Source organism: Mustela nigripes, chromosome 17, assembly GCF_022355385.1.
Source record: "Mustela nigripes isolate SB6536 chromosome 17, MUSNIG.SB6536, whole genome shotgun sequence".
In the NCBI taxonomy this organism is placed as follows: domain Eukaryota; kingdom Metazoa; phylum Chordata; class Mammalia; order Carnivora; family Mustelidae; genus Mustela; species Mustela nigripes.
This window is the reverse complement of record NC_081573.1, coordinates 46200741-46228711: the sequence shown is the minus strand read 5'-3', so window position 1 is coordinate 46228711 and position 27971 is coordinate 46200741. Positions and strand designations below refer to the sequence as shown.

Here is a 27971-nt window from a genome sequence, read left to right as displayed (position 1 = left end):
TCAGGCTCTGTACTCAGTGCAGAATCTGCTTGAAATTCTCTCCATCTCCTTTCCTCCTGCTGCTTTCGTGTGCTTTCAAACACACACACACACACACACTCTCTCTCTCTCTAATAAATAAATAAAATCTTAAAAGATAATAATAAATATTGCCCTACAGAAGTTTTAATCCTTTGTTTACCTTCTTTACACATGAACAATAAGAGCAATTCAAATATATTCTAGGTAGTAAATAAAGTCAATAAACAGATGCTCTCAATGTCATATTGTAAGAAAACTTTAAAAGCACAAAGTAGTTATTAAAAGAAGGAAAAGACTTACTTCTTGATACAGTTTGTCATGAGAAGATGGACATCTTGTCTTTCATCTAACAGCAGCATTGCCCCTAAATAGCCAATGCGTTTGTCTGTGAACTTTTGAGAGGCGATAAGCTTGAGGCACTCCAACTGCAAATTTTTTAAAAAAAGAAAAGAAATTAAGGAATTGCTACCACAATCAGGAAAGCAATGTTTTTAACCCAGAGTCAATGGATGGCTGAAATTAGTAGATATCAAATCGCCTAAGATCTTGAGATATCCTGATGATATGACACCAAGTTCTGGAATAGATCATCTCGGCAAGGTCCTATGATATAAACTATCCAAATAATCTGGGAGGTTTACCTTACTTCCACAGACTGAAGTTTAAGTAGTTATTAATAAAGTATTATAATAGAATATTAATAAACCCAATTCTTAATTTAATCCCCAGTTGTACTAAATGAGCACCTAACTTATGGGTACATTTATGATCTTTTCTATTTTGAATATCAAAACACTCAGTAACTGGAAATACATTAAAGTGCTAAACACTATCTTAAACATCAGGAATATACAACTGAAAAAGAGACAACAACTAACATTAGTATGACGTGGGAAGTGCTACATTTAGGGCTTGAACCAAGGAGAAGGCAGAAGAAAGAGTTTAGCATCTGAGGAATAAAAATACAGAATTAAAAAAAAAAAGGCCAGAGGAAATTTCAGGAGTAGAATAAACCTAAAATGTTTTATATGACCTTTTCTTTATGTAATTTATAAAAATTCTAAGAGCTTAAGACTCTTTGTAGTTAAATAGATTGTCTTGATACTTAGCCTTTCTTGAATATCACAATCATTTTGATATACCTTATTACTCCACCTTGACTAACATGCAAAAGGCCAAATATCCCCTCGATAGTGATGGTTTTCAAAGCGTGTAGCTAAGTTAGACACTCCAAAACTCCAAGAGGAGTTTTGCAAACTATGTTCCCATTTAGAATCACTGTATCCCAAGGAAAGGGGTTCAAATGCAGACATATATACAACAGTCTAAAATCATGAGACTATTCCCATCTGAATTTGCCTGTAAGTTCCAAAGTGAAATTGAGGAAAATAAAAGCATTTGCAAATAAAACTGTTTCAAGCTACTTAAAAACTGCTCTTGATATATCTGCATTAAAAACACCTCAAGTTAACAGAATGACTATACTATCATGAACAAATCAAAGCCTCTAAGAATAACCAGGATCCAAAAGGGAAACTGAAATGCCTCTGAAACTGACAGATTACATAACAACCCTTCCCTTCCTTCTATGCATTCAATTTAAATTTTAAGAAACAATATCTGAAATAAAAAAATGAATAAAGTCATTTTCACAATCTCAGCATAAAAATTACTGCTGAGGTGAATGAAAAGACAGGAGCTAAAATATTATCAGAAAATCTTACTCTTTTTCAAACAGAAGGATTTTTAACCTTCCCATTTAATAATCCTAAAAATGAATATTTAAGCAGTGAAAAAAAAAACAGTTCTAAAAGAGTTTCAGGTATGACTGAAATTTTTAATCATCCTTATTGAATCGTGCCTTTAACAAATACCAGGCATTAAGCAAATAAATTATCCAAAAATTTGTTATTAAGATGAACTAATGAAGAAGACAGACTTTACTCTTAGGCATTAATATGACTGTGTATTTTTTAGGCCAAGTTTTAAGACAGTCACACTAAAAGTCATCAATGATTTGAGAGTACAATTTGTTACTCTTTGTGACACTTGTTTAAAACTTACCTGAAAATGAAGAAAAAAACTACAACTTAAAGGGACAAACACTAAATTAATTCTTTTTAATACTCCCCATTGGTACAATGACTTTGCTTCAAGAATATACATTTGTTTTACGAAGGTGGCAAATTTTGAGAGGAAAATCCAAGATTCAAGACTGGAAATGGCATTTGAAAAACATCCTCCACTGAGGATTAATTCTCATCACATCCTCTACACTTTGGTGTTAGTGGCCAGCAATAATGCTAAGAAAGCACTGTGTTTCATCTTTAAGAATATTATCATAGTTTTCAGATATGGTAAAAGAAAAAAGATGGAGGGATGGACAATGGGGTTCTGGGGGAAATACTAGGTGAAGGCATCCATTTTTTGAGCAGCAACCACTAAATAGGCAACTCCAGTGTGAGTTACAGAAGAAAAATGGTAAAATCAATTATATGTTTCTGCCCCTTAGGTAACAACCTCAAATTGAGTTCCACTCCATCTCACTTAAAGCTACTTGAAAATCCCACCTGAAACATTGCTAATCTACAAATCTAACATACGCTTTAAGACCACAGAAAACAGTCTAGCTTTTATATTCACACAACAGAGATAAAAAATAAATTTTTGGTTTTACTCCAAACTCCCTGAGCAAAGTAAAAAAACAAATGACAAATGTGGAAAAAATATTTCCAACCTGTTTCATAGACACGAAATGCTATGTAACAGGACCCTACAAACTGATTTTCAAAGAGACCAACTAAAAAAAACAAACAAACAAAAACAAAACAAAACAAAAAACAAATAAAAAGACCAACAACTCCATATAAAAATGGACAAAGAATATGGACAGTTCAAAGAAAACAAAAATAATTCAAACATAGGAAATGGAGTTCAACCTCCTCATAAAACAAATGCAAACCCAAGTAGGTAAATTTCCTTAAAACAAATCACTGTACCGTATACTTGAAAAGGGTGAATTATAAGATATGCAAAAATATGTCTCAGTAAAGTTACTGGAAGAGAAAAAGACATGCAAATGGAAACCATAGTGAGACACTTTTTTATCCTCTTATATTAGCAAAGTTAGACTGTCATTACGGAGCGAGGACATTAGTGACTGGCTATAAAGTGGCACAAGCTGTAGACAGAAACACCTGGCCTATCTAAAATACAAATACATATACCCTTTGACTCAATAATTCCACTTTTAGGAACTTACACTATCTTTACATTTCAGATATATGTAAAATAATGGTAATTATTCAATTATCGTACTGCTTTAAGCAGTCAGACTGGAGGCGCACCTGGCTGGCTTAGTTGATAAGAGCATGTGACTCTTCATCTCAGGGTCCTGAGTTTGAGCTTCACAATGAGTGTGGAGCTTACATAAAAGTAAATAAATAAACAGTAAGACTGGAAATAAGTGTCCATTAATAAGGCATCAGTGTAAATAAATTATGATCCATAAATATCATGGAATATGAGCACCTGAGTGGCCCAGTTGGTTAAGTGTGTGCCTTTGGCTCAGGTCATGGGATCAAGCCCCACACTGGGCTCCTGGCTCTGCAGGGAATCTGGTTTGTCCCTCTCCATCTGCCCCTCCCCTCGTTTGTGCTCACACTTGCACTCTCCCCCCCTCCAAATAAATAGAAACTTAAGGGAAAAAAAAGTATCATGGACTACTATGCTAGATACATTACCATGAGTATGTCAAAGAAGCTGGCAAAAAGAATGAGGACATGGGCTAATTTTCAAGACAGATTACTAAGTAGACACTGCACACATGTATTTTACAGTGGAGTAGGCATTTCCATTGCCTGGAGATGTATTAAATATCTCTGGAAGGATAGACACAGACAGTTGCCTATAAAAAGGAAACTAAGCAGGGACGCCTCATAGGCTCAGCCAGTTAAGCCTCTGCCTTCTGCTCAGGTCATGATCTTGGGGTCCTGGAATCCAGCCCTGCATCCATCCATCCTGCTCCCTGCTTCGCGGGAAGCTTGCTTTTCCCTCTCCCCTTGCAGCTACCCCTACTTGTGCGCTCTCGCTCGCACTCTCCTTCTCTCTCAAATAAATACATAAAATCTTAAAAACAAAACAAAACAGGAAACTGTCTGAAAGTGAACAGAAAGCAGGGTTTTCATCATATATTCTTTTCTATCTTTTAAATTTTGCATTAATGAACTGTCATTATCTATTCCAAAGATAAAGAATATTGGACCAGAAGGAAAAAGTATAAAACTGCAGGATAAAGGGAACTTTTATCTAATTTGTGGTTAGAAAAGGTTAATATAATGATAGAATTAAAAAGGAGGGGGAAAAAACCTAGGGCAATTACTCCCTCTCCCAAACTGAGTAACACGTAATTTCAAAAATTAACAAAAAAGCATTTGAGTCTTAAAATAGTTTTATGAAAAGACTTTGAGAATTTAAGACCAAAAATCTTATGAAAATACAACTCAGTAAATGGGAACAATCAGCCTTTTTAAAATAACTTAAATTCCTAATGAACGATTATTGTGCACACCTGTAATGCTGTAAGAGCTTACAAAGTTACGTCCATTCCTTATCTCTAATGCCCTCGATGGCTATGTGTTCTTCTGCCGGCAGTTATTTTGTATTTTTCACTATCAGCTTCTTCCTTTTCAACAACACTCTTACAACCGGCTTTTCAACAGCAACCTCCTCGCTCTCCCTGCTATCTTCCATCCCAAAGGTCTGACTGCGATAATTTTTAGCTGCTCACTGATTTTCTTTATATTTACTTTCCCGTTGTTTTTAAGCTGTGATTTTTCTTCAACTTCATAAACTCCTGCTGTGTAAAAACCAATGAGCTAGACATTCTCATTGATACCCAGTTGGAAGGGCACACACAAAAAAACCAACATGTGGATATATATTACAAGTATGATACATACATATACATCATAGTATATATATATGTATTATATACACACTGTGACAATTAAGCACAAGCTATTATGCAAAAAAGTTAAGAAGGGCACTCATTCAAGGTGAGAAACAGTAAGAAAACATCAGAGAAAGATTCCTATCCCTTTATATAACACACTAGAACAAAAAGACACTATTTGACCTAAAAGCCCTAATCCTGGTTCTAGCTTAAGAGACCTAAGCAAGTTATTTCAACAACCTGGGCTTCAGTCTCCTCTTCACTAAGATAACTGGGTCACAAAATGAAGACAACCTTAACACTCCCCTCCACTCTTTACTTTCAAGGCAAATACAGTAGTCACTAATTCTTAACAACTGACCCTTGAAGTGGTCTAAGAATTTTTCTCAGCAGAAACATTCCAGGCAGCCATTAGCAAGCCTAGAGAGTGAAGTTACTGGCTCCCTTTGGAATAAATATAATGCCTTAAGGAAGTGGTTTCCAAACCTGACTGATCAAAAACAACTGGAAGAGTTTTGAAATACGTAGCTGAAATACGCAGGTCATCCCCAAAATATCCTGATGGAGTAGGTTTCAGGTAAAGACTGTTTTCATAAACATTTTCTGACTCAATATTCCAACTTTTTCTGAATTTCAAAGCAATTTTTTAAAAGAAAGGTTTTGAGCCTTGTTACATTGTTCTAAAGCAAGTACAAATATTGCCCTTTATAAACATTTAATCTGGTTGCCCTTGAAAGAATCTAGACCTATTTTGTTAGCTTTCAGAACAATTACCCACAAGGTCAAATGCATATATACATTTGCTTTTAAATTTAACATCTAAGCTTTATGATGTGAACAATCACCTTGATGAAAATATGCAACTATTTATTAATGGAACTGCAACTGATTGGTTAGGTTTTTAAAAATTACCTTTATTTCTATTTAATATTCAGAAATAACTTTCTAGTTTATACACACAGCACACACACACACACACAGAATAAGCTTGGAACTGCTTTACCACTATGTAGTATGGAACATAAAAATCTCTGAGACCAGGTTGTTTTTTCATTCTTTTGGCAAAGGGGAAAAACAAACACAAAATACTTAACATTGCTATTGCATCCCATTTTTCCTCTTGAGAAAACTTATGAAATTATGAGATATTTCACTCAAAAATACACAAAAATCATGCAATACTCATTGAGCCACCAGCCAGCTTTAGCAAATCTTAAAATTTTAACCTACTCACTTTATTTTACATTTTTTAGTATCACAAATTCAACTGAAGCCCTCTGTATACTCTGCCTTGGTCCCATTTCCCTTCTCTCCATCCTAGGAGTAACCAGAACTCAAAATTGTTGCTCATCATTGCCATGCCCCATGCCTTACTACATATGTGGAGACAATTATTTTTTAATGTCTTAAGCTCTATGTGTCATACCATATCCCTGTTCTTTTCATTCAACGTCTTTGAGTGTTACTCATATTCAGATAAGAAATTGTAATTCAGTTATATTCACTGCTAATATACTATCCCACTTGTGAATATACCACAACTTACCTATTCTTTCTGTGGACACAAAGATTATTCCCAATGTTTTCATATCAGAAACAACGCTGCAATGAACTGTTATGAATGTCCCTTGTTAAATGGACAAGATTCTTGATCAGATTCAGGTTTTTCAGCTTTTATTTTGTTTTGACTTAGCAAATACACTTCATAGGTGGTGGTATGAACTTTCATCAAGAAGTATATAATTATTTCTGGTGGCTGTCTCTCTTTTGTGACATTAGGATCAGTGATGATCACCAGGAATTACAAAATGGTAATCTTCTTTCTTTTATTCTTTCTTCATTTATTGGTTGGGCTTTTCCTCTAAGAAGCAATTTCTCTATATGTAGCCTTGGGTTACCAAGAGTTCCTTGGAAGGAACTTACCAATAATTCCTTCAAAAGGAACTACTGGTAAAAAAAAGGCAGGATAGGGGCACCTGGATGGCTCAGTGGGTTAAGCTTCTGCCTTCAGCTCAGGTAATGATCTCAGGGTCCTGGGATCAAGCCCCGCATAACAGTTCTCTGCTCAGCGGGGAGCCTGCTTCCCCTTCTCTCTCTGCCTGCCTCTCTGCCTGCTTGTGAACTGTCTGTAAAGTAAGTTTATAAAATAAGTAAATAAAATCTTAAAACGAATAAAGGTAGGATAAATGTTTCTTTCCTTTTATTTACCAATTTTCAAAATGAGACCCTAGTATGCTCCAAAGATGACCAATGAAGTTTTTAAAAATTTGTTTAATACTTATAAACTCACTGGGGCCCCTGGGTGGCACAATAGGTGAGGCATCCAACTCTTGATTTTGGCTCAGGTCATGATCTCAGCATCGTGAGATTGAGCCCCATGTCAGGCTCCTGGCTCAGGACAGAGTCTACTTGAGATTCTCTCTTTCCCTCTTCTTCTGCCCCCTCCCTGCTCACTTGTGAGCGCTCACTCTATCTCTCTCTCTCAAATAAACACTTAGGATAAAAAAAAATTATGAACTCACTGATATAAACTTACTTGATATACTCAATTATAATTACTCATATTATTGCTTGAATTTTCTTATTTGGGGGCACAACAAAAAGCTACTTCTGGTGGCTAATAAACCTTTTACCATGACCTCTGTAGTTTTTGTTTTCTGGCACAGTAAGAGTTCAGGCTTATTTTGGGCACAATCTGGGCTTAACGGTGCTCAAGACAAAGACACCTACTATCACCATCCAATTAAAGGTACAGTGTAGTAAAGAAAAAGAAAAAAAATGACTAAGGATGAAAAGTCAGAGCATTGCCAATGCTTACAGACAACAGTACTGCTTATACGGAAGCAGTGGAGTCTACAGGGACTCTCAGAACCAAAGGCAATAATGTTGCTAAGGAGATCAATATGCAAAAATGAACTATATTTCTGTATATCTAAATCCTAATTATTCAAGTTTTAAGAGTGTTATTTGCAATAGGAAGAAGAGCTCCAAGGAACCTACAAATTTCACCAAAGGTTTGTAAGACTTTATAGAGAACACTGGAAAAACTTTAAAGAACATAAGGAAGTGAAGTGCTACACTGTACTGATGAAGGGAAGACTACTATGGACCGGTAACTGAGTTCAGCAGGCCAGGCTGGGACGGGAAAGAAATAGACAATGCAAGCCCAGCCTGGAAAAGGTCACCAGCCTACAAGTGCCATGGCAAAATGTGGATCCAGTGATGTCAAATCCTACTGATTTTCTAAGAGAAACTAAAAATCCAGATTTCCATGAGAAGCTCCTTGATTTTTATGTCAGCAGCAAATTCAAAAAATTTAACATTCTGTGCAAAACAAAACCCATCTGTGGAAGAATCTGGCCCCCCAAGCCACTATATTTTACCCCTGCAATCTACCCACTTTTTTAGATACTCAACTTTATTTCTGGGTCGTGTTTAAGCCAGACACATGAAAGGTTACAAACCCTACAGGAAATTTTATCACGGCTTTTGTTGTAAAAATACTGAGTTACAGTGCTTTACATTACTAAGAGACTCCTAGATAAAAAACCCACATAAGAAAATTTATTTTAAGGGTGCCTGGCTGGTTCAGTTGGAAAAGCATGAAAATCCTGATCCTGGGGTTGTGAATTTGAGCCCCACACTGGGTGTAGAGATTACATAATACATAAATAAATGAAAACCTATTTTAGAATTCAGTGATTTTCTTGAAAAAAAAAAAAAAAAGTTTGCCGTCCTTGAGGAAATGGTAAAGTCAGTAATATTTGAGTTTTTTACACACAAAACATAAACATTTAACATTTCCTCATTTAATTTACTAATCTTCATTATAACCCCATAGAGAAGTATGAAGATTGTTCCCATTTTAGAGATGAGAAAACTGAGAAAAGAAAGGTTAAGGATCCAGACACACCTGGGTTGCTTGGTCGGTTAAGTGTCTACCTTTGGCTTAGGTCACAATCCTAGCCGCCTAGGACCAAGTCCTACAGGGGGCTCCTTGCTCAGCTGAGAGTGGGAGCCTGCTTCTCCCTCTTCCTACAGCTCCCCCTGCTTGTGCACTCCCTCCCTCCTCTCTCTCTGACAAATAAATAAATAAAATCTTAAAAAAAGGGGGGGGGGGTTAAGGATCTTGCTCAAAATCACAGATAGTAAAGTAAGAAAGCCAGAATATACATCCAGGAATCCTGGTTCTGGTAGTCATCCTCTTAAACTCTGGTTATAACGACCACATAACTGAATTATTTTTCTTAGCTTACCTGCCTCACCAACAGCAAGTAGTACAGTGACTTTGGGTTCTGAATTCTTCCTTCTCTCAACTCTTATTTTCTATCTTTTTTTTTTTTAAACAGATGCTGGTAATGAATGTCACCCCAAATCCTCTGTACAGTAAGTCAGGGCTAAAGTCCTTAGTTAATACACTTATTTATAGATTTAAACATATCCAAAGAATGAATCAGTTTTAGAGTTATACAAAGTTGAGTTCTAATCCTCTCCCTAATATTTGCTAGCCGTGTGAATTTAAACAAGTCCCTTAATCTCTGAATCTCAGTTTCCTTATCAGCAATATGAGGATATTACCTATCTTGTGGGTATTACTGTAAAATTTGAAAGACTTTCAAATGTGGCTCCTAGAAATTTTTAAATTATACATCTGGCTCATATTTTTATTTCTATTGAACAGCATCATGCTAGATACTGCAGTAAAAAGTAAAAAGAAACAGGTGAAATTAGTTTGAATAATAGATTTTATTTAACCCAATATATCTAAAATATCATTTCAACATATAATCAACACAAAATTATTAGATATTATACAACTTTCTTTTGTACTAAAGCTTCTAAATACAGTATGTAATTTACACTTAACAGCACATCTCAATTTGTATACTACATATCCATCAGAAATATTTTAACTATATTTAGATTTCATAAAATTTACAATTGATAAAGTAGATTCACATACCCAAGTTGTCGAAAACATTGAAAAGTTTTCCAGTAACTGCATCAAATACCCATCAAAAATTTACTTTCCTTGAATATTCGCCTCAGTTGAACTAGCCACATTTCAAGAGAACGGTGGCTACACGTGTACTGGCTATCATAATGAACAGCACAAGTCTAACAAGTCTAATAAAATGCAATAAACGGTAGCTGTTTTACACATAATTAAATGAAAATGATACTGTGATTCATACATGCAAGTGAGAGAACCTAGATAAGAATCTTTTTATGGGTACATTATAAAGGAAATTCTGATGGGCAGGATACCAAATTACTGCTTGGATAGGGCCCTGACTTATTCAAGTAGAGGAAATAGAGTAAGGGACTTAAAGTTATGATTTCCTATCCCTATTCAGAAAAATCTTTTCTTTGGTACCAAAATTTTAGTACAGTTTCCTTAAATACTAACACTTTCCACCTAAGAATTAAATGTTTTATTAAATAATTAAATTCCAGAACACCCAAAAAAATGCCATCTAGTAAAGTTGGAAAGTGTATTTTATTCACATAGTAATGACTCTTAGAAATAGAGAGTACTCTTTCACAAAATGAAATATCATAGTGTTAAATCTAACATATGATTTTAAATTCAACAGTTGGTCTTTAAAAAACTCCTTTAATTCTGTGATGATAACAATGGTTATTTCTGAGTGTAGAGATTAAAAAGTCTCCCCACCTCCACCCCTAACTATCTTTTAAAGCGCAACATAATAGATTTCCGTAAATCTAACCTAAATGTGTCTACTTAGAATCAACCAACAAAAATATACAATCTATTTGCTTTATACTATGACATTCACTAAATGTATAACCACATGGATCGCTTTTTGATGTGGTAAAAGCATATAACGTGTTTTACTCAGAGGAGAGTTTGCCTAGTACCTGGTCCTCCTTTCCTCTGATAGTAACACCTCAATTTTCCTTTGGGAAATTAATGCTCTCCCACTTTCAATCACGCATTTCTAGAGAAAGTGACCTCATTCCCAGCCCTAAGATAAGCATAAAACTAACCCCAAGTCAGTCTGATAGGATTCAATCCCATTACTGTTTTGTTTTAATTCAGAGGTGGGGAATCTCTTTTCACTGGACTTACTAGGCTGAACAAAAGATAAACATGTCCACCTTTCCAGGTAAATTAAATATATCAAAACATTAACAATGGTTATCTTTGAATAATGGAAACATGGGTGGTATATTTCTCCTAATGTTGCACATTCTTTCAATTTTGTAGTCTTTTCCTTAAAAAGACTATTTAGCATGTAATACAATTCCTAAATTCAGTGAGATAAAATTTAATAGCATTAATAAGAATTAAAAAACAACCTGCTATACCCTTCTCTATGACTCAATCCCCCTTAACATGTATAAACATGGAAAGAAGAAAGCAATTATCACCAAGAATACCCTTCTCAGAGCTTAAACTGGCTGTATCTAGTAATATGCATTTGTGTGTAGGAGAAAATCAGGAGGCAGACGTGCACAGTGGCAATAGCAATCAAGTAATGAGCTAATTACAACAAAATCCACAAATGCCATTATGTGGCAACCACTTAATTAATCTCTTTTACTTAAAAACATCTGTTCTAAGTGGTCCTCCTTATATCATTGTGCATACAGAATAAAGGTAAGGAAACATTTAGCAAATATTTCTTAAATATTCATTACAGTCCAGCCCCTCTGACTGACCAATCACAACCTACTGGTTAATCCTTAAAGCAAGCTAGTTGCCACCATCAAAACATACTCTAATCCACATAATGAGAGATTCCCAATGGAAAGCACAACTGACAGCAATATCATATCATGCCTTTCCAGTCTACAACTTTCTCAATTCTACCTTTCAGTTCCACAATGATCAGACTACGTGACTATGAAAAGTATCCTGTCTTTCCTGACAGGAAAATACTGACCGACCCTCCCTGAGCTACTGTCATTCAAATAAGATACCCTTGCTAGATGTGGTCTCAGCCCAGCCTACCTGTCCAAAGTGAGCAGGGTAGCCCAGCATGTGCATATATAGTAATTTTGCCACATTCCGACACCGGTATGTATTGTCTTCTTCTCTAAAAGATGATCGGATTGCAGCACATTCTTTCTGGATCATTTCTCGTTCTTCGGCTTGGGTTCGGGCTGTCCGGATGGTCCGGATCAGCTCCCGCAATCTGATGGGGGCTGGCATCCTCTGGATATGAAAAGACATTAAATAAAAATGTTCACTTTTTTACTATCAAAACCATTCACACAACTTCCCACAAAAATTTCTTATTTTTAAGAATTCAAGATTTTCTAAGTCCAAGGATACAAAGCTTCAGCAAAGCTATTACATACAAACTCAACTCAGTAAATATCTGGAAAGAATACAAACAAAAGTGTTAAGTATTAAGTTAAGCAAGATAAGACACAGAATCTACCAATATCTAAAAATCCATCATTATTATCAAAGTATCTTAGGAAATCCAAATCTTTACTCCATCCTTAAAGTAATTAAGAAAAGGTCTATATGCCCAACCTTAAAGACAAATATTTTCTGCTCAACTGTTAACTCAGTATAACACAATAAATTATCAGATGAATACTGAATATGATCACAAAGTTCAACTCAACAAAATAGAGATTACAAGACCAATTATTAGATTTAAACACTTTTTCCAAGAAACAACAATCATCTCAGTACACTGGGTACTCTCTGGAAATTGTGATGAGGAAAAAATAATAAACCAATCTCAGAGGAGAAGACTACTAGAGTCATATCCTCGTATTTTTAAAATTGTAATAGTAACGGTAATAAAACCTGTAATAGCCAAAACAAGGAAAAAGAGAAAAAAGGGGGGGGAGCACCTGGGTGACTCAGTTGTTAAGCATCTGCCTTCAGCTTGGTTCATGGTCCCAGGGTCCTAGGATCGACCCCCACATTGGGCTCCCTGCTTCTCCCTCCCTCTCCCTTTGCTGCTCCCCTGCTTGTGTTCCCTCTCTGTGTCTCTTCCCGCTAAATAAATAAAATATTTTTTTAAAAAAATATTTTTAAAAGACAAAGTTGGAGAAATTGTACTACCTAATTTCGAGAAATATTATAAAGCTACAATAATTAGGACAATGAGGAGATGAATTTAAGTGCAGACTCAAGAGAATAATGGAGCAAAAGAAAAAGTTTGGGAATAGACTACATAAAAGTTCAACTGATTTTCAACAGAGACCAAGGTTAGTCAAGAGGAAAAAGGGTATTCCTTCAACAAATAGTGCTGGCACAATTAGATATCTGTACAGAGAAAAGAATTAACCTTGGATCCTAACCTCACATAATATACAAAAAATTAATTCAAAACAGATCACAGCCCTAATAATAAAGCCAAAACTAAAAATCTTCCATTAGAAAACATAGGAGGGGGGGGCGCCTGGATGGCTCAGTAGGTTAAGCCTCTGCCTTCCACTCAGGTCATGATCCCAGTATCCTGGGATCCAGCCCTACATCTGGCTCTCTGCTCAGCGGGGAAATCTGCTTCCCCTACCCCCGCTCTCTCTCTCTGCCTGCCTCTCTGCCTACTTGAGATCTCTGTCAAATAATTAAAATCTTTAAAAAAAAAAAGAAAACATAGGAGGAAATCTTTGGGAACTTAGGTTAAGCACCGATGTTATATATAACAAGCACAAAATACGAAAGAAATAATAAATCTGACTTGATAAAAAGTTAGAACTTTTGCTTTTCAAAAGATGCAAATAAGGCAAGCCACAAAGAAAAAAATAAAATTCCGATCTTACAAAGGACATGTATTCAAAATACATAATTTTACAACTCAATAAGACATCTTATTTAAAAATGAGTAAAAGATTTGAATAGACACTTCTCAAAGAAGATATATAAATGGACATAAACACATGAAAAGCATGCTTAACATCATTAGTCAGCAGGGAAATGCAAATTAAACTAGAAGATATCACCCTACACCATCAGAATGGCTAAAATTTAAAAGACTAGCCATACCATGTGTTGACAGTGATGTAAAACTTTTTTCCTCATTTGTTTTAATTATGTTCAGTTAGCCAGCATATATATATAGGTTTTGATGTAGCGTTCAGCAATTCATTATTTACATATAACACCAGTGCTCAAATTTCATATGGAATGCAAAATGGAATGGTTCAACTACTCTGGAAAACAGTTTGTCAATTTTTTGTAAAATTAAATATATATTTAGTATAGGATTCAGCAAATCCACTCAGTATTTACCAAAAAGCAATGAAAATATATGTTCTCACCAAGACTTGTACACAAATGTTCACAGAAGCTTCATTTGTAATTACTAAAAACTAGAAACAACTCAAACGTCCATAAACTGGTGAATAATAAGGGTATACCCACATAAATGAATACTTTTCAGAATAAAACAGAACCAACACAACATGAAAGAGACAGAAATGTTTATGATGGGTCTATATACATCTCAAAATTCACTGAACACCTAAAACAAATGCATTTTTGTTGTATGTATTTATACCTCAACAGTGTTAAGAAAAATGATTTAAAAAATTAGATTAAAATATCATTACTATCATCTTCAGTACATACAATACTGTGGGATCATTAAGCCAGTAAGTCTCAAAATTGTTCTAATCACACAAACCAGGAAGATATCCCAGTCCCATTAGTTCACTACAGCATCACTCCTCAAGGCAGGGATAGTATATTGGCAATTTTTTTGAAAAGTTCTCTAGGTACTGGTATGTTCCTCCCTATGGCCCTCTTAAAATCACACATACTAAATTGTATAACGCTACCTGTACAATATTTTGTTACTTCTTAATAGAAATACCGTGGACCTAGTGTTTCAAGGTTCGTACATTCACTATCTTCATTATTTCATTTGTTCTAATCCATTTGAAGGGCAGAGATCATTATCCCTGCTTTGCCCATGAAGAAACTTCACCTCAGAGCAATTACGCAACTTCAGATTACCAAGTGGTAAGGGACAGAGCTAGCACATGAACTCCAAGAAATAGAACTCCAAGGCTCGAGTTTTCAGTACTTCAAAAATGTACTTCAAAAATTATCTTTAGAGATAAAATTATGTGACTGCTATGATTTGTTTCAAAATACTCCAGGGGAAAAAGTACTGAGGAGGGAAAAAATGAAACAAATTGGGCAAAACACTGATTACTTCTGAGGACATATGATGACTACATGAAATTACATTCTGTTATTCTCTATTTTTATGTATATTCAAAATTTTCACAATCAAAAGCTATTTAAAAGTCAAAAAGGTTCAATAAACAAAACATTTAAGTCCTAAAATATTTCATAAATAGCTCATTCGGTTAAACATCCAACTTGGTTTTGGCTCAGGTCCTGACCTCATGGCTCCTGATCACGATCCAGCCCTGGGTCAAGACTCTGTGCTTAGCATGAGTCTGCTTGGGTATTCTTCTCCCTCTGCCCCTTACCCTGCTCATGCACGGGCATGCTCGCTCTCTCTCTCTCTCTCTCTCTCTCATAAATAAATACATCTTTGGGAAAAAAAAAATCTTATTTGGGGAGCCTGGCTGGCTTGGTGGGAGGATCATGCAACTGGAGATCTCAGGGTTGTGAGTCTGAGCCCCACAATGGGTGTAAGATTACCTAAAAAAAGATTAAAAAAAAAAAAAAAAGAATCTTATTTATTATTAGCCCAAATTTGGTGTGTGAAGAACAAAACAAGATTATGGAACTTAAAAAAAAAAAAGAAAATCAAGGTCAATTAACTGTTAATTAACAATTAACTGAAAAATAACTTTTCTCTATGAAGGCCTGAATGATTCTATAAAGCAAACAAGACTATTAGAGAAAGCCCAAATCTATTTCCAAAACACTTAGGCCAACAGCAGGGTAAAAAAAATCATGAGTTTAAGCCTGCTGAGAGAAAAAAGTTACCTGGAGCAATTTCTCAGCTCAGCCAGAGGATCACAGACAGACAGTTTATGCCACTAGCTTTTTATGGAGGAAATTGAGGTTCCAGGCTGTTAACTACCTTGCACAAGGTCAAAGAATTAATTACTAGCCTGACTCACATCTTGTGATTCCCCCAATCAGCACTCTTTCTCTAGCACCAGGCTATCTCTAGAGAAAAGCAGTATTTTTTTTTCCCTTGGCTGTGACAACTTACTTCTCCTTATTTCTTTATTTTTTTTTTTTAAAGATTTTATTTATTTATTTGACAGAGAGAAATCACAAGTAGACAGAGAGGCAGGCGGAGAGAGAGAGAGGGAAGCAGGCTCCCTGCTGAGCAGAGAGCCCGATGCGGGACTCGATCCCAGCACTCTGAGATCATGACCTGAGCCGAAGGCAGCGGCTTAACCCACTGAGCCACCCAGGCGCCCCACCTTATTTCTTTATTTTTAATCACAAGAAATTCTCTTAGGCATGAATGAAAAAGTTAATTTACAGAATAAAGAATTTAGTGTATTTCAAAATACAGTCTAAGTTCAAAACTAAACAAAAAGTTCTAGTTCCAGGGAAGATGAAGTAAACACGCTTCATGGAGACCTCTGTCTCTCCCTCTGACCATAACTATAAATCCTGGATAAATACGCATACCATACCCAAGGACTCTGAAAAGTAAATGACAGCAGATTTGAGAAAGAGAGCAGAATCTGAAGTTCTTTCAAAATGCCAAGAAGTTGTCATTTTTCCTCCAGTACTGCCCAGCCTAGATCCAATGGCAACCCAAAACCCAGAAGTGTTCACTAAGTACAGAGAAGGAGCTCTAAGAAAAACCCTCTCATTTTGGTCCAGGAAGCAGGAAAAGAAGGATGGGAGAAATTTCACTTTGGCTTATACCCCAATTACAGAGACTTCAATATGGCCCCTAAGTAAATGATAAAATTACGGAGTATCAGCAAAGACACGAAAGACCTGAATGCCATCATCAACTGACTGGCTCTAGCCAACAGTAATGGAACACCTCAACCAACAATGGCAGAATATACATTTTTCTCAAGTGCACACAGAACACTCACCAAAATAGAACATGTCCTGGGTCATTAAAAAAAAAAAAGTTAATAAATTAAATGAATGGGAATCATATAAAATAAAGTACAGTCTCTGACCACTAACAGAATTAAACTAGAAATCAATAACGGAAAGCTAACTGGAAAATCCTCCATGGACTTGGAAACTAATACATTCCCAAATAATCCGTTGGTGAAGGAGGAAATAGCAAGGGACATTAGCAAATATATGGAACTGAACAAAAATATAAACACATGTTAAAATCTGTGGTATACACCTAGATAGTGCTTAATGGAAAATGAACAGGATTAAATTCGTCTGTCAGAACAGAAGAAACATCTCAAGCAATCGGTCTACTTAAGAAACTAGGAAAAGAAAAATAAAGCTAAGAGAAGTAGGAAAAAATCAAATAATAAAAAATAGAAATCAATGAAATTAAAAACAAATTAGGTCAAGTCAACAGCACCAAAAAAGCCAGTTCTTTGAGAAGACTAATAAACCTGATAAACCTATACAGGGAGCCTGGGGGGCTCAGTGGGTTAGGCCTACCTTCGCCTCAGGTCACGATCTCAGGGTCCTGGGATAGAGCCCTGCCTCAGGCTTTCTGCTCAGCAGGGAGCCTGCTTCCCCACCCCCACCTTGCCTACTTGTGAACTGTCAAATAAATAAATACAATCTTAAAAAAACAAAAAACAAAAAAAACCTGATAAACCTAGGGCTAGAAGATAAAAGAGAAGTAACACAAATTATCAGTGTCAGTAATGAAAGGGGATATCACCACAACCATTAAAAAGATAATTAGGAATAATTAGGTGATACTATGGTATCAAAACACACACAATTGGACATTCATATGGAAAAAAACTGAACTTCAACCTAAATCTCATACCTTACACTATTAACTATTAACTCAAAATGGATCACAGATCTAAATGTAAAACAAAACATACAACTATAAAAAACTGTTAGAAGACAGAGAAAATCTTTATGACTTGGGGTTAGACATTATACCAAAGTCAAACCCATAAAAGAAAAAAAATTAAAAACTGGATTTATAAAAAATTACAGACTTTTGTGCTATGAAAAACATTGTTAAGAAAATGAAAAGACCAGTTACAGACTGGATATGCAAATCCAACAAAGGACTTGTAACCAGACTATAAAAGTAACCAGACTATAAAAAGGAACTCTCAAAACACCGCAGTCAAACCCATTTTTTTTTCCCAAACCCAATTTTTAAAAATGGGCATTAGGGGGCGCCTGGGTGGCTCAGTGGGCTAAAGCCTCTGCCTTCAGCTCGGGTCTGATCCCAGAGTCCTGGGATCAAGCCCGGCATCCGGCTCTGCTCAGCAGGGAGCCTGCTTCCTCCTCTCTCTCTGCCTGCCTCTCTGCCTCCTTGTGATTTGTCAAATAAACAAATAAATCTTTAAAACAAAATAAAATTAAAAAAATAAAAATGGGCATTAAGTTTTGAGAATCTTGAATTCAGAAAGCAACAGGATCAAAGTCTTTAATCAAGAAAATAAAAAAAAGTTTAACACTTCAGGACCCATTAACTACAGTTGACAGAGAAAACAGTATCATAAATGATATCATTTATATCCATTTCAAAGGAGGCAGGGAGAATGTAAAAAAATATGGAATCATGGGGCGCCTGGGTGGCTCAGTGGGTTAAAGCCTCTGCCTTCAGCTCAGGTCATGATCCCAGGGTCCTGGGATCAATCATCCCCACCACCCCATCAGCCTCTCTGCTCAGCAGAGAGCCTCCTTCCCTCCCTCTCTCTCTCTCTGCCTGCTTCTCTGCCTACTTGTGATCTCTGTCTGTCAAATAAATAAACAAAATCTTAAAAAAAAAAATGCGGAATCAGAAGTTAGCTTCATGCATCTCTTCTTTTTGCCTCCTTATTCAATTTGTTACACTATCCCATAGATGACCTAAGAAATAGGGAAACACGTTATACCAAATAGTTGCCAACCACTCATTCAACAAATATTTGCTGAGCCTTCTCTATGTCAGGCATTGAGATAAATGCTGGCAACAGCCAAGGTCATGATCTCTAACCTTAAGAACTCAAAAGTCTACTGAGGAAAACAGATTTTTACAATTCCAGCAATATAAAAAATCAGCAAGATCTCTTTTGGCTGACCAGTGACAGAATAGAAAATTATAATTATGGTAAGCTAAAGTGTGTCATGGCCAAACTAATTCAATATATTTAGAAAATTTTTCTTTTGCAAAATAAGTGCCCTCTTGATTAAACCAACAACTCCAAAATTCCATGCAGAAAGGGATCTACAGCACAGTACCAGTCCACAATTTTTCATCCAAAATCTTTAAGAACAAAGCTTAGAATTTTCTGAATTTTAGAAAGGTAATGCAGTGCATATATTACAGGTCCTTACTCGCCCAGTACGTCTGGGACAGCAGTTCCATTATCAAACAATATTTCTGCAGCAACATATATAAATATTCACACCAAATGAGAAAAAATAAATACTACAGCCTCCTGTCTGGTCACATCAGATTTTAACACTAGAAGAATTAAGAAGAACCCTTGTGTTTTTGTTTTTGTTTAATTTCAGAATCCAATGACCCTAATCATTGTTTAAAATGATGACCGTGGAGTGCAGTCACCTGAGTTTGAATCCCAGTTCTACCACTTGCCAACTGTGTGTCCTGAGCAAATGACTTAACATCCCAGAGCTTTCATTTCCTCATCCGTAAAATGGGGAGAGTACCCACCTCAAAGGACTGTTACAAGAATTAAATGAGAATACATTTAAAATCCTTAGCACAGTGCCAGACACATAGTATGCACTAAACAAATGCTGGATGTAATGGCTGATTATATACACTATCCTTGAATAAATTAATTCTGAGCAAAAATAAGGTAGAGAAAGATATAGTGCTAGTATTTTATAAAGATTTAAAATGTATAAAAGAACCTATTCTTTAGAGATACAAAACTGCAGTAAGAATAAGAACATGCACATGAAACATAGACCAAAAAGTGGCACATCTGGAAACGGGAATATGATGAGGAATAGAGTAACACACAGGAGGCTTCAATTATACTGGTGTTTTATTTGAGAGTAGGTAGTGGTAAATGAATATTTATCCTTATCCTCCAAATATTTTATGTCCGAAATGTTTCGTATTAGAAGATTAAATTCAGAGGCGCCTGGGGTTGCTCAGTCGGTTAAGTGTCTGCCTTCAGCTCAGGTCATGATCCAGTCCTGGGTCCTGAGACCCAGGTTCCTGGGATCCAGTCCCACATCCAGCTCCTTGCTCAGCAGAGAACCTGCTTCTCCCTCTGCCTGATGCTCCCCCTGCTTGTGCATGCACGCTCACTTGCTCCCCCCTCTCCAACAAATAATTAAATAAAAATCTTTTAAAAATAAAATAAATAAAAGTTAAATTCAAATACATCTAATCTATGTAGTGACTATTGTAGACCTCATAAACTGGAAAACACAACCTACTGGCTCTTAATATAATGTTGAAGATTTCCTTACTTTTTAAGAATTTTTTTTTTTTAAAGATTTTTATTTATTTATTTGACAGAGAGAAATCACAAGTAGATGGAGAGGCAGGCAGAGAGAGAGAGAGGGAAGCAGGCCCTCCGCTGAGCAGAGAGCCCGATGCGGGACTCGATCCCAGGACTCCGAGATCATGACCTGAGCCGAAGGCAGCGGCTCAACCCACTGAGCCACCCAGGCACCCCACTTTTTAAGAATTTTTACTTGCCTTTCAAAATACTCAAAACCACAAGATTCCTTAAAATACAGTAGTTTAAACATCTATTACTAGTAATAACGACGAACTATCCTGTTTTTAAAAATAAAGGATGAATATGGTGTATAGTGATGACTCAGCTAAACAGGACATAACTCAAAACACATCTTATAATCTCATGGAGCAATACAAAGTATCACATCAATATAGTAGAACATCTACTTTATTCTATTTGCAGGCTCTAATTTACAAATTAGAAAACTAGAGAGGAAACAGAGGAGAGTGGGAACCAGGAGACAGAGGCTGTTTAAGGGAAGAACACTGATGGTCGCCCAAGTGTCATCTAACAGTAAGGGAAGAAACAGCAGCAGCAGCAGCAGCAAACGCAAACAAAACCTGTATTTAGCAGAAACAAGTATCCAAACATCACAGCAGCAAGATTAATAAACTCCACCAATTTGCTATACAAACTGTGCCTACAGATAACAATACTGTATTATACAACTGCAAATTTGTCAAGAGTAGAAATTGGCTTGCATTCTTACCATAATTTTTTAAAAGTTTGTGCCCCTTTTTTTTTTTTTAAAGATTTTATTTATTTGATAGACAGAGATCACAAGTAGGCAGAGAGGCAGGCTGAAAGAGAGAGAGGAAGAAGCAGGCTCCCCGCCGAGCAGAGAGCCCGATGTGGGACTCGATCCCAGGACCCTGGGATCATGACCCGAGCCGAAGGCAGCGGCTTAACCCACTGAGCCACCCAGGCGCCCCAGTTTGTGCCCTTTAAATAATAGATTTTTATCCTATAAAAATTTTCCATGATTAATCAAAAGGAAAAGATCTATCCCTTGCAAATCTCTGCCTTTGGGTTCCGTAAGAATTACCTTAATTTATCATTTTTTTACAAATCCAAAATTAAAGTCTTTATCTTAAATACACACACACAACATAGTAATCTGAGCCTATTGGTATACTGGCAAAAAGCATTCAAGTCCCCCTAAAGTCTTAAGAGTATTAAATAACAAAGAGTACTGTAATTGGTTTTTATAGTAAGACCCTAATTTATCAAGAAATGGTAATAATAACATCAACATTTAGCATTTAATGCAGAGGACAGAAAAACCTTAATATAAAATTTTATCCTAACATCAAATTATATAGATTAAATATGTACATTAGTGCATTTATGTGTATTATGAAATTTATAATTCAATCCATAATGCATTTATAATCCAATTACAGACATTAAATATTGATATGCCTCAATAAAGCTGTTTTTTTGAAACTAAGATGACAATCATATGAAAAAAATTATACCTGTGGAACAATTTCTAAAAATTATATAGTATAGTTCAGACACTGTCTGTTCTTATTAATTTAACGACTTGGCCCATCCAAGACTGAGAAAGATACGTGAAGTCTACCACTACAGGGGTGCCTGAGTGGTTCAGTCAGTTAAACACCTTCCTTCAGCTCTAGCCATGGTCCTGGGATCAAGCCTCTCATCAGGCTCTCTGCTCAGCATGGAGACTGCTTTGCCCTCTCCCTCTTGCCCCATCCCCACCCCGCTCGCAATTTCTCTCAAATAAATAAATAAATAGAATCTTTTTCTTTTTTTTAAAGATTTTATTTATTTATTTGACAGACAGAGATCACAAGTAGGCAGAGAAGCAGGCAGAGAGAGATGAGGAAGCAGGCTACCCGCTGAGCAGAGAGCCCGATGCGGGGCTCGATCCCATGACCCTGGGATCATGACCTGAGCCGAAGGCAGAGGCCTCAACCCACTGAGCCACCCAGGCGCCCCTTTTTTTTTTTTTTTAATTAAGGGGTTTGTGGGTGGCTCAGGCACTTATGTGTGGGATTTTGTCTTGGGTCATGATCTCAGAGTCCTGGGTTGAGCCCTGCACTGGGCTCCCTGCTCAGTGGGGATTCCGTTTGTCCCTCTTCCTCTGCCCCTTCCCTTCCCCCTGCCATGTTCTCCACCTCTCCCTCTCTAGTAAGTAAATAAAATCTTTAAAAAAAAAAAAAGTTTATGGGGCACCATAGTGGCTCAGTCAGTTAAGTGGCTGCCTTCAGCTCAGGTTATGATCCCAGGGTCCTAGGATCGAGTCCCACATCAGGCTCCTGTTCTAGGACAAGCAAATAAATTTTTTAAAAAGAATTTTAATTAAAAAACAGAGTCTGGGTGCCTGCATAGCTCAGTTTAAGTGACTGCCTTCGGCTCAGGTCATAATCCCAGAGTCCTGGATCAAGTCCCGCATCGTGCTCCCAGTTCCGCAGGGAGTCTGCTTCTCCCCTGTCATGCTCTCTCTCGCACTCTCTGTTAAATAAATAAATAAAATCTTTGGGGGAAAAAAAAAACATAAAGTCTACCACTATAATTGTTTTTGTCCATTACATTTAGTATTTTTTTAAAGATTTTATTTATTTGACAGAAAGAGAGAGAGCACAAATAGGCAGATCAGCAGTCAGAGGGAGAGGGAGAAACAGACCCCCCACCAAGCAGGGAGACAGATGCAGGACTCGATCCCAGGACCGTGGCATCACAACCTGAGCGGAAGGTAGCCGCCCAACTGACTGAGCCCTACATTTAGTAATTCAATAGTTGTATTCAATGCCTATGTGTCCATCTGTTTTGTATTTACATAGTTGGTACATTTAGTAAAAAATAAAATGTCCTTTTTTGTCCTAAAATACTTACTAGGGCAAAGATGGGAAAGGAACACAGAAAAATTAAAATTCTAACTTGTTAAAATATAGAGATCGTGGATAAATGTATTTATTTCATTAATGGCTATTTGTTAAATAACATTGAGGAGTTCCTGGGTGGCTCAGTCAGTTACGCGTTCAACTTTCTTCTTCTTTTTTTAAAAGATTTTATTTGAGAGAGAGAGAGAGAGAGACAGCAAGCGAGCACAGCAGGGGGAGCAGCAGAGAGAAAGGGAGAAGCAGACTCCCTACTAAGCAGGAAGCCCGATGTGGGCCTCGATTCCAGGACACAGTGATTATGACCTGAACCGAAAGCAGCCACTTCACTGACTGAGCTACCTAGGAGCCCCTAAGCATCCAACTCTTGATTCTGACTCAGGTCACGATCTCAGGATCATGAGACTGAGCCCTGCTTCAACACAAAGCATGAAACCTGCTTGGGATTCTCTGTCTCCCTCACCTTTTGCCTCTCTCCCTTTACCCAACCTACACACACTCTCTCTCTCAAAAAAATAAAATAAAAAATAAAAAACATTGAAAAATAAAGAGAACACAAGCAAGTGAGAATTTAATTTCAAATGTTTCTATCCAAAATGTAAACAAAATTAGGTTTTGGAACTTAAGCTAAATTAATTACTTTATATATCCAAAAAATAACCAAAATCGTGAATGCTTACTATAGGGGGAAAAAAGAAACACAAAAGACAAAAAAAATAATAATAATGACTGCATATGTTCCAATTCTCCTAAACATTATTCCAAAATGGAGAAAATGGTTATTTTCCAAACTCTCCACAAACCTCTGATATTTTTTAAAAGATTTTATTTATTTGAGGGAGAGAGAAAGAGAGAAAGTGCGCATACACATGCTTGTAGGACACAGGGCTCAATCCCAGGAGAGCGGGACCACGACCCAAGCTGAAGGCAGACGCCCATGACCAACCTACTGAGCCACGCATGCACCACACAAATCTCTTTAATTGATAAAAATTCTCCTCATACTGCAATACTAACCTCAGACCATGATTACCTTTTTTTCTTTGAAATGTGTATTATCCCACTCAAATAGAAGCTCCTAAAGGCCAGATCCCTGTGAGTCTTATTCATCCCTGTATTCCCCTTATCTAAGGGCAGGAACTTGAGAAACACTGTATTTAAATGAATCCTAAATGCTAGAAGAGTCTTGAATAAAGAAAATGCACTTGTCCTTTCCAAAGCAAACAAAGAAAAGGTGCGCTGGCTACTTACCAACAGCAACGGGAGGGAAGGCATCAGGACTCAATGCAGTCCTCTATTCTACCCTCTCAGTTAACTTTCTTTCTACTTCTCAGCTCATACTACCTGGCTTTAAGCTCAGAACCACTGTCAGCCCAGTTAAGAACATATAACCAAATAGCTGGGGCTCCTGCTGTATGTTGTCCTTCTTTCCCCAAAGGTGAAGCTATGTGAGCTCTAATCTAAAAAATAAAAAATAAATCCTGGGGCGCCTGGGTGGCTCAGTGGATTAAGCCACTGCCTTCGGCTCAGGTCATGATCTCAGGGTCCTGGGATCGAGTCCCGCGTCGGGCTCCCTGCTCAGCAGGGAGCCTGCTTCCCTCTCTCTCTCTGCCTGCCTCTCTGTCTACTGTGATCTCTCTCTGTCAAATGAATAAATAAAATCTTTAAAATAAATAAATAAATAAATAAATAAATAAATCCTAAATTAAAAGCAATTTCTCAATATTAAAATTACCTCCTTTTCTAACCAACATGAAGTCTTTCTTGCTTAACAATGAGAAAAGATTCAAGAAATTAGATTTCAATTAATTTTGCCAGTGATTACCCTATAACATCCAGTCACAGATTTAAGTATGGCTAAGAACACTCAAGAGACCTAAGTTAACACTAGGCAAAACCCTACAGAAGTTACTGTGCTCTCTCACCCACATTTGCCACGTGGCCTTTTTTTTTTTTTTTCAAATTAATAACAATACTTTTATTTTTTTTAAAGGTTTTATTTATTTATTTACATGAGAGAGGGGGAGAGGAAGAAGCAGACTGAGCACACAGTCTGGTACAGAGCTTGATCCCACGACCCTGAGATCATAACCTAGGCCGAAATCAAGAGCTATTGGCTTAACTGACTGAGCCACCCAGGGGCCCCTTTCCACATATATTTATATGTATATTTAGATTATGCTCCACAGAGAAGTCTTATTTCAAATTTTTTATTGTATATGATATCTGAATTGGTTAATGCATTTACAACTTAGAAAACACTGACCAGGGACACCGGGGTGGCTCAGCTGGTTGGGCAGCTGCCTTCAGCTCAGGTCATGATCCCAGCATCCTGGGATTGAGTTCCATGTAGGGCTCCTTGCTCGATGGGGAGCCTGCTTCTCCCTCTCCCTCTGCCTCTGCCTACCACTCTGTCTGCCTGTGTTCGCGTGCTCTCTCTCTCTAACAAATAAATAAAATCTTTAAAAAAAAAAAAGAAAAGAAAAGAAAAAACTGACCAAACTAGTAAGAAAGCTTACACCAAACTGATCAACAGTATTAAGCTTTGATCAGACTTTAACTTTCCCATATATCTTATAGAGACCAATTGTCATTCTGGCTTAGCTGGGTTCTTTTCACCTTTTTTTTTTTTTTAAGATTTTATTTATTTATTTATTTGACAGACACAGATCACAAGTAGGCAGAGAGGCAGGCAGAGAGAGAAAGAGGAGGAAGCAGGCTTCCTGCTGACCAGAGAGCCAGATCTTTTCACCTTTTTATGTTTCAGTGGATTCCATTGAGTACTGGGGGCAGGGAGGGGGAAGCAGTGCACATCTATCTACCCTGTATGAGGAAGTGTGCTGCTTATAGAAGGGAAATGTTTTACAGAGTGAAAAAAAAGGGAGAGCAATGTTAGTCCATCACTATTTGAATAAGAGAGACTGTATCTGGGGATAAGTATTTTGGTCACTGCAAAGGTAAACACCATGTGGGACAGGGATAGTTCCTTCAATGGGTTTCACCCGGCCTAGAATAATGAAACATTCAAGACCATTCACTTTATATGCTCTGGCTTCAGGCTCATAATGCAACTCTGTAACTATCAATCATCTTTCCAAGTAGCTTGTCTCCCAAATACATACACATAAGGAAAAGGGAGCCCTGGAAATCACAGGTAATTAAGGATAAAAGCACAGCCCCTTGTGAATCACAACACTTATTCTAACTCACATCAGTGAGTTTGATTAGGCTAAATCACCCCAAAATAATACTAAAATGGAATTTTTCCATCTTCAAGGCTAAGGAATAGACTGTGAAATGTGTGACCACATCAATACACCACCACACTCTGTCTAGGCAGCCAGTTGGCATTCCTCTAAGAAGTCCTAAACTCAATTCTGCCTAAACTGACACAGTAATTACAGGAATCCTTTTAAATTATCCAATCAAAATTCACTGAAACTGAGAATTTAATAGATGTATATAAATGCAAATATGCCTCCTGGACAATTTAATTGCATAAAATGCATGAATATAAAGTCCAAATAAGGGGCACCTGGGTGTCTCAGTCGGTTAGGTGGCGAATTCTTAATTTTGGCTCAGCTTATGATCTCAGGGTCCTGGGATCAAGGCCCACATCGGGCTCCACACTCAGGAGGGAGTACACTTGAGAAGTCTCTCTTCCTCTGTCCCTCCAACACTCTTTTGCTCTCTAAACAAAGAAACAAATCTTTTTTTTTTAGAAAGGCCAAACGGGACACCTGGGTGGCTCAGTAGGTTAGGCCTTTGCCTTTGGCTCCGGTCATGATCCCAGGGTCCTGGGATTGAGCCCCATATTGGGCTCTCTGATAGTCAGGGAGCCTGCTTCCCTCTCTCTCTCTCTGCCTACTTGTGATCTCTGTCAAATAAATAAATAAAATCATAAAAAAAAAAAAAAAGAAAATTTCTACTCTCAACCCTAAAATTGGCACACACACACACACAAAAATCCTGAAGAGCCCACAAATATCAAGAATTGTATCAAAATTCCCAAAACAAAAATTTTGTTTTTAAAGCTATGGCCCAAAGGGTACAATAAATGTTAGAGATAGACTATCTGTGCTTTGTATGAATACAGATGCCTTTTTAACTTCTCTGTATTTTCTGCTTTTATTTTTTTTTTAAGATTTTATTTATTTATTTGACAGACAGAGATCACAAGTAGGCTGAGAGTCAGGCAGAGAGAGAGGGGGCAGCAGGCTCCCCACCGAACAGAGAGCCAGATCCCAGGACCATGAGATCATGTCCCAAACCAAAGGCAAAGGCCTAACCCACTGAGTCGCCCAGGTGGCCCTATTTTCCTCTATCTTTTAAATAATAAACGTTTATTTTAGCAATAAATCTTGCTTCAAAAATTCAAAATAATAAAAATCAGGAAAACTGTGAACTTTCAAAATAAGAAGACAGTATTAGTATTCATCCTGGAAGGACATAGTCACATTTACCTTAAGGCATTTTCTACAGGAGAACATTAGAAAGTTTATTTCTAATCACTAGAAAGTGATTTCATACTAAAATAATAAAGTTTCCCTAAATATTCTTCACAAACCCAATTTCTG

At 36.9% G+C, this 27971-nt stretch overlaps 1 protein-coding gene across 1 annotated transcript in view; it reads right to left on the bottom strand.

The window, feature by feature from the left end:
* The window catches only part of AP1G1 (adaptor related protein complex 1 subunit gamma 1), an 80560-nt gene that overhangs the window by 42780 nt on the left and 9809 nt on the right, over positions 1-27971 (bottom strand). Inside the window, exons 2-3 of the mRNA XM_059383286.1 lie at positions 11955-12158; positions 322-446 (exon numbers count right to left, since the gene is read on the bottom strand). Coding sequence (XP_059239269.1) covers positions 322-446; positions 11955-12155 — 326 coding nt within the window. The 5' untranslated portion in view covers positions 12156-12158. The remainder of the gene's footprint in view (positions 1-321; positions 447-11954; positions 12159-27971) is intronic.